Genomic DNA, 8,065 nt, shown 5'->3' on the forward strand with positions numbered 1-8,065 from the left:
GGTGTTGATCTGTGTCCCCATGCCCCTTCCACTACACCAGACTTACCAGCTAGAGGCATTTCTCCACACTGCTGGCTCTACTCCTGGCTGCCTGTGTGTTGTGCTCTGGCTGGGTGCACCATGGGCATTTAATCGGCCAAATTATCAGCCTCATCGGGCCGATATCCGGTATAGTAAATTTTTCTTTATATCGGTACCAATTCAATATTGGACCAATGTGTTGGTGCACCTCTAGTATTTGTGAATCCCACTGTCTTCAAGTTACATAATAGATAGCTAATTTTCTGCCTAATTTCACTGCATATACTACAAACATTGCTTTATGACGACAATGAGTGGATTTCATAAATAACACTGTTATTGTCCTGACCCAGCTCCCCAAAGACTTGAATAGCAAGCTGCATTCTTGGGAATCAGTTCTCTGTGGTAAGCATGAAGGAAGCCTAAAAAATTCTGTGTCTAGAATTACCCCATTTAGCCATAACTTTTTCAGCATTTTTCATGTAAAAGTTTACAAGCTGATTTTCAAGCATGTTCCAAATACCGTTGCTCAGAAAGATATAATACTATTAAGAGAACATCATATACTCTGATTCAAAGCTTGGAGCCAAAGAATAAGTAAATGTAATTGCTCTTAAAAAAAAAAAAAAAAAATCTCACCTCATCACCTCTTGTCCTATTTACCGTACCTAAAGAATCCTCAAGTTGTGGCTGAGGGGCAGCATGGTCTGACATACTGTTTTAATTTAAAAAAAACAAACAGAATTCAGTACAGTATAAATGCTTACAAAGGCATTTTCTTGTCCAGAACTACAGTGTCCCACAATACGTGCATAAAGTGGGTAGATGAACAAATTGTACCAAGTTGAGGGGACAGGGAGACTTATGCAGATAGGGCATCTCACCCATCCCCACTATTCTGTGGTAACAAGAGCTAAAGGTAGGGCAGTTTACACCTGAATGAAACAACTGCTGAATTACTGCAGTTTAAGCTTTCACTCTCTTTCATATCTACACCCTCCAAACTGACTAATTTAAAAGGGACAAGGAGCAGTACACATCTGATTCCTTACTAGTATCCTACCATTTTCCAAAAGTTGGTAAAAGCTTTTATAATTACCAGAAACAAATCAATAGGCAAACAAAGTCAAAGTAAAAATAAAATGTTAGGTATGATAAAAATTCTAATGGGAAATTGTCAACTTGAAAGTTACAATACTTCCAGACAAATGTATGCCAAGTTTCCCCCACCTCCTCTTTGACCATTTATCAGAACCTGTACATCTTTGGTTTGCTAACAGTCAAAATACAGACATCATCCCCTTAGTGTTAATCTAAGAAAATTTTCAGAGCTCGTAATATGCCAGGCACTTACATCTGATTCCCTTGGACAGGTGATTCTTCAAGAAAAGGTATCTGATTTGTTGACCCATGCTTCCGAGGTGTGCTTGTATTAACATTTTGGCTATCAGTCATTATTCTCTGACTAGAATCTGGAGGTGGGGATGTAAAGGCTGGAGTACTAGTTGCCAGACCATTAGATGTATTCCCCTTGCTTCCTTGACATTGTTGGCCAAGTGTCTGAACTTCATTTCCAAGACTGTCCATACCTATGTTTAACTCTCCCAACTTTTGAATAGACCTGCAGAGGATTGACAAAAATCAAAACACAATAAAAAGGTAAGGAAACAATTTATAATATAGGAACATCCAAAGAGAACAGTTTTTGTTCAGCAGTTTGATAGGTATGCAGATTACTAGGAGTAATCTCTGAAAAAATTAATTAAATGTTCTAACATCCAGAATTAATATTATTTTCTAACAAGATTAGGTTTCTGAATTTTTTTTTTTTTTTTTTACATGAGGTGGGATTAAATTGATGCAAAATACCCTAAGTTAAAAAGGCTAAAATTCCTTCCTTTTGTCACAGACAGTTCAAAGTTATAGTTCAAAAGCATGCACAGGTTTCTTCAACTAGCTCTTGGTCTTATGAACTAATCAGTGAAATAGTGCATATTTCAAATCACGCGTGTGAAACCCCCAGTTCCCAATTATAACAACATTACAATAAACCACAGGTAAAGATAATTTTTACATAGCCAAAAATAGATCTAAAAAGCCTTAGCAGTCAAAGCAACTAAAAATGAAAAGTTTAACTAGCATTTTCTGTATGAAAATGTATAGAAAGTATCTGTGTTTTCAAGGTTGTATGGTAAATCTCTGTCTTGTAGTCACCTTCTGTTCCCAAATGCTAGTTAACAGTCATTTAAATTACTGTTTCTGAAAATTATTGGAATCTATAGATTTTATTTCTTAAAAATGGATTATCCCTAAATTAAAATCAGCTTACTCTAAAGCAAAGCAATATGGGTTTAAATATCAGGAGTAAAACTGTACTTATGAATTAATCTTTTTTCACTAGAAGACCTCTAGAATAAGTTTCCTTGAGTTTTCCTTTCTTTTCCCCCAACATGTCCATTTTGTCTGGTTTTAGTAAAAGAAAAAAGGTTAAGCCACAACTTCTACACTCACTTAACTGCAAGCATATATGTAATGACATTATTTTAAGGTAGGGGTTTCACTGAAATCAAGTAAGTGCTAAAAGCTGCATACAGACCCTTTAGGGAGGCTAGGGGGTGTTTGGACCAAGTTAAAAATGGACACCTGATCTAAGGTAAGTCAGAATGGGGAGAGGGAGGAAATCAGGTAGGGTCTGCAAGGGGTGGGGGCAGGAATTGGGGGCTAGAAATCCAGCACGCCACAGCAGACTGGATTAATCACATAAATTGATGCGGTATGGCAGCCTTGTGCACCACGTGTATTAGCAGTGCAGCAAACCTCCGATCCAAGAAAACAGCACTCTGAATTAAGACACACTTGATGCTGTCTACAAATTCAGCCTCCAAATGCAGGGTATTCTTAGAAGTTATCTACCGTAAGATAACATGGAGAGAAACCTTCCCCAGTTACCAGATTTACTAAAAGCATCTGAAGGAGGAAAACAAATGCAAAAAGAATCCTTTCAAAATTTACGTTTATTATTATTTGGCTAAATTGCTCAATTAAAAAAAAGTGTTTTTCTTCTACCCATTTCTGTTCACGACAGTGTAGTTAAAGTTATGTCTTTCGAACTTGTGATTCTTCACTGGTAGGATCATCCCCTTCCTCCTCCTCAAGAACATTTTTAGCTAACCACACATTTTTGAGGTGTTTAAAAAAAACCCAAACAAACAAAAAATTCCATACCTGGAATTCTGAATCTCTCTCAATATTCACAAACTACCAATTTCATATACTAGGGGTGCACCAATAAAGATTTTCTTGGCCAATACTGTCAGCCAAATATTAACCAGCCATAGTGACCAATACCAATCAGACAACTGATCTTAACTGTGGGTTGAGTCATGCTGCAAGTTGAGTCATGCTGGGCCAGGTAGCTCAGTTTCACCCACCCCTCCTCACCCCAGGCACATCTGTGGCATTTAGCATCTTTTACAGCACCTGCTCCAGCCCACAGTCTATGCCTCACCAGCTCCTGGGACACTGCAGCAGCTACTCTACTCCAACCCGCTGGTGAGGGGATGGGAGTGTATCCAGGATTACCCTAGCTCATGGGAAGGAACCCAGGCATCTGGGGGCCCCGGCCAGAAGATACAAATTACAGGAAAACCTTAAAATCAGCTACAATGACCAAAAAAAGCTGATGATGTAAATTTCCCTTTTATCAGTGTCAATCCAGTAGGCAACTGATATATTGGTGTACTTCTACCATTTACAGAATTTGGTGGCAATTTATTACCAAGAACATGCAGTGGTTAGTAAGTATTACAGATAACTAAAACCAACCTGTTAAGAAATTGTTCAGTTAGATTTTGCTGCTGGTCTGCTCCATCCTCCTGGTTTACACCACCTTCTAGCAACATTTGCTGGTAGAGTTGTCGCTGTTGCTCTTTCTGCTCCAAATGCTGCTGGTAACGTAGCTTTTGCCTGTAATATTCTTGGAATTGCTCTGTTGAATCACGAAGCTTAAAGAAATAATGTTATTTGGGTAAGACAAATTTAAAGTTAATTATTGCAACTATATACTCTTAATTCTCTGTACTGTTATAAACATACACACTAAACAATCACCTTTGGGGAGCAAGCTCTTTATTTTTATCCTAAAACTAATAGGTTACAACTTACCAAAAAGCACAGCAACATGATACTAAAACTTAAATGTGTTCTATTTGGCTTTGGGAGGAGACATGGAAAACTGCTACATTTAATGCTATTGCTGAGAAATAAAATCCTTCAACGTTCTCTTTAGCCTTGAAAGAAAAAAAAAAAAAGCGTGTGAAGGAAAGCAAAAGAATCTAAATATTAAATGTAAGGTGTAGTTTTGAAAAGTTACATTTATGTTCTCATTGAAAGAATACAGACATCAAATTTTACTAACAGGAGTCGTGTTTTTGTCTTATGCTTTTACTCTTTTGCATGGAGTAAAGTACTGCAAAGATAATTTGCTGAAGTAAAAGTAAGTAAATATACATGTTGATCTGTTGCTTAAATAAGACACTCCTGCTTTCAGAGCAGATTTTCACTAATAGGAAGTACAATGTCCTACTACAGTCTTAAAGGCCAACCTTTAAAGACCAGGATTTTTGTAAAGGAAAACAAAGTTACTCCAACCTACTGTAACTGGATCCCCCAAGCCTGAGTGATAACTAGTCTCACTGTGTATAGCTTATTGCAAGCTCTAGGTCTTTAAACTCATTTCAAGTATATACCCCACATCTGGCACCCTTTTAGAGCCATGGGACCCTGAAGTATGGCTACCTAAGCTCCAAACCAGCTGCCAAGCCCTGGGTTCTCAAGTAGCTTAGTTGTGTTCCCTGGGAGTCCAACTGGCTCCGGCCTCACAGTAAACCCTTCAAAATTCAGAACTGCATTCTTTTCTATTCCCCAGTACTAGGTGGCTAGCATCTTTAGGCAAACCAAAAAAAGTCTCCTGTCTTCATTCTCCTATGCATGTTTTGCTTTTCCATAGTGAGGAAACATCCCTCACTTAGAAAAGTGGCTGACTCCGATCTTCCCCATGCCCAAATCTAGCCCCTCCCTACATTATTTCAGTAGGGAAGTCATTCATTAGTAATATAGCCCACCATAACTCCTGCCAGTCCTCTCTTACTTGTCCCACAGCCTAGTACAAGTAGGTTGTTTGCAAAAAAAAAACAAACCATTCCCACCCCCGCACATTACTGGAAGCAGCAGCACGTTAGTTGGACTCAGCTCTGCAGCATCTATATAGATCAGGTACTTCTGAAGGGCTTTTTGGTGCTTTTATCTAAAGCTAAGTCAATTAGCTACCAGATCAAAAGTACCAAAAGCCCCACTGAAGTGCCCAGTCTTTACAGACAGGAAAGCCAGGTGCAACAAACATACTGCCTCTTCTGGTCATGCACTGGGCTCTGCACGGGAACATGCCAAGTTTAAAGTAAAGCCGTGTTTGGGGGTTTTTCTTCCCTTCTATGTCTGCAAGCAACCATAGTGTCTAGAACAGACAAGTGCTATTAAAGTATACCATTTTTTAAATGCTGCTTGGATGCCTTCCTTTAAGACAAAGATTTCAGTACAGGATAAAGATCATAGTGAGTTACAAACCAAAACAAAAACAAAAAAGCAACCAAACCCCTAGAATTTATAATTTGACCAAAACTACCCCTTGTACTTTACAATTTCACTACTACATTTTAAACATAAGTGTTCAGATAAAACCCTATTCTGTTATTGACTAATGAGGCAGATAGATCCGTGGAATGGTAGAAAGTAGAGAGGTAGGCAATTCTGTTGTTTCATTTCAACAATTCTGTTTCATTTCAACAAAATGTCACTTAACCTTTGCTTTGCTCTCCACCTCCACTTCCCCACCGCAGAGAGGAGCAGGCTAGGTAAAGTGCCATGAACCTCTAAAACCCTTGCATTCCAACCACTATATTTTGTTCCCTTACTATTTACCACCTGGTAAATTTATCAGGACTCGCTATACCTTTCTTAAAGTTTACTGATGTATAAAACATTAAGCAACTCAAAGCTACGTAACAATTTAGTTAACAAAAGCTTAGGAGTCATATAATGCTTCATAAGTATAAGTATGTCTTTGTATAGTCCGACAGTCCCATTCAGTTGGAAGTACTGAATGTCCATTTCTCAGTTGTCACTGGCAAGAATTCTTCAAGTTAACACTGCCTTTCCCAAGGCAACTAACTGCAGTGAAGTTTTAGACAGATTATTTGTTAAAAGCAGCTTACAAAAGTGGCGTTTTTCAAATCACACTATTTAAATATGTATTCCAGCTATGAATACTGGCCTACATTTTTAAACACAGTAAATACAGTTCAGAGGTAAGGACACCGTAAGCTGTTGCCTTTATCCAGTCATTAAAAAAGCACAAGTGTATCTAATGGAAATATGACTGCTTAGGTTGCATCTTACGTTATAAGCATATTTGTAAGAGCAGAACATGTTTAAAAGCATCCAGACTGAAAATGTCATATATATGGATGAAGTTCTCAGCACAGAAGGCATATTGTTATACTGTTTATTAGAGCAGGCAGTTCAAAGGACCACATTATTTGGAAATGATCAAATATTACCTCATTTTTTTCTTGTTTTGCTGGTCCTTGATTCTGCGCTCCATTTACTGGTTCATTTTCTGGAACTGAACTCTGGCACAAAGTCTCACTGCCAATGGAATGCTGTGGCTCCACGGGAGTGTCACTTCTTTCACTGACATGTAAAGAGAAAGCAGCGGCTTATTTGAGAAATCTGCTCTAGAAGAGCAGAAAGTCTTTTAAATAACCACAAATAGATTAACATCCCAAAAGTTACTGCTTAAGAGAAACAAAATATATGACCCAATATATTTATGCTATCAATGGATGGAATTAATACGCTTCCTGTGTTCTGTTTTCAAAATTATCATAATAGTCTATTCTAACCTTTTTTCAGGTAGTCCAAAAAGGGTTAAAAGAAAAATTAGACTTCCTTCATTCACATCCTTACCTTAAAAATCTCAAATTATTCAAGTTCTCTTTTAACAAAACTAAACTATTTCTGGCTTTGAGGCCCATCAAATGCATGAGTCTATTTGTCATGTGGCACCTGTGTAATTGTCACCTACTCTACACAGCAGAGATGTGGCGAGAAGGGTTGGTTGGGGTCCTCTGTCAAATCTGGGGTACAAAACCCAACAGGGGAACATTGGCAGTGGGAGGCAACTGATAGCTATGTTAACACCTGTGACACCTCACACCACTCATCCAACCATCACCACCACTAGCACAACCAGGTCAGTCTGCAGCCACTCCCTGATGAGTTTGACCCTACCTACTATACAGCAATGTCCCCATCATGTTACCCAAAGCAACAGGAAGTTTTGCTTTCTGCAGCATGCATTTCTTCAGGTTGACAGAGACAACAAAGTATAACATTGCCTGTAGCATGTTACTTGTCCGTTGCTAGAGGTCAATACTGTAAATACTACTACTAGTAGAAAAGGTTAACTTTATATGACACTCAAAGTAGGTAAACCAGACTATCCCTAATGTCACTACTGTTGTTTTAATTTACAGAGTATTTGTGAATTAGCCTGGAGAAGTATTTCCAGATGGAAATACTTGAAAAATCCTTTGCAGTCTATAACCTGCAAAATACATTAAAATTTGGACACTTTGAAAGCGTTCTGAAACCTGGAAAAAAAAACTATAGATATTTACTGGTCTGGAGAAGGCTTCCTCTGCTGCATTATTTTAAAATTTACTGGTATTTATGTACATTAGCCAAGATAAATTTTATCATCCGACTAACAAGCAAGTCTTAAGAACCTTCCTATTTATTTATTTATAAAAAATGAAGACAAATCTGTAATGCAAATATTTCTGCTGAAGCATGAGACAAGAATAAACCCAGATGCTCCCATTCTTGATAATCTGTCTACTTAATCTATCCTCCTGCTCAGTACAAAGAATTATGACGTCATTGGGATAACGGAGACCTGGTGGGACTCCACCCATGACTGGACCAC

General features: G+C 38.1%; 1 protein-coding gene across 2 annotated transcripts in view; it reads right to left on the bottom strand.

Annotated features, from left to right (window-relative positions):
- WDR47 (WD repeat domain 47) overlaps positions 1-8,065 on the bottom strand; it is a 63,191-nt gene that overhangs the window by 21,788 nt on the left and 33,338 nt on the right. The window contains exons 6-9 of one of the 2 annotated variants that reach the window (XM_019530675.1): positions 6,636-6,762; positions 3,847-4,025; positions 1,376-1,642; positions 661-736 (exon numbers count right to left, since the gene is read on the bottom strand). In XM_019530675.1, the coding sequence (XP_019386220.1) occupies positions 661-736; positions 1,376-1,642; positions 3,847-4,025; positions 6,636-6,762 (649 nt within the window). Of the gene's footprint in view, positions 1-660; positions 737-1,375; positions 1,643-3,846; positions 4,026-6,635; positions 6,769-8,065 lie in introns of both variants that reach the window. The other variant, XM_019530674.1, reaches the window with a different exon arrangement.

The sequence above is a fragment of the Crocodylus porosus genome, unplaced genomic scaffold (assembly GCF_001723895.1).
Source record: "Crocodylus porosus isolate Cpor-Errol unplaced genomic scaffold, CroPor_comp1, whole genome shotgun sequence".
NCBI classification, from domain to species: domain Eukaryota; kingdom Metazoa; phylum Chordata; order Crocodylia; family Crocodylidae; genus Crocodylus; species Crocodylus porosus.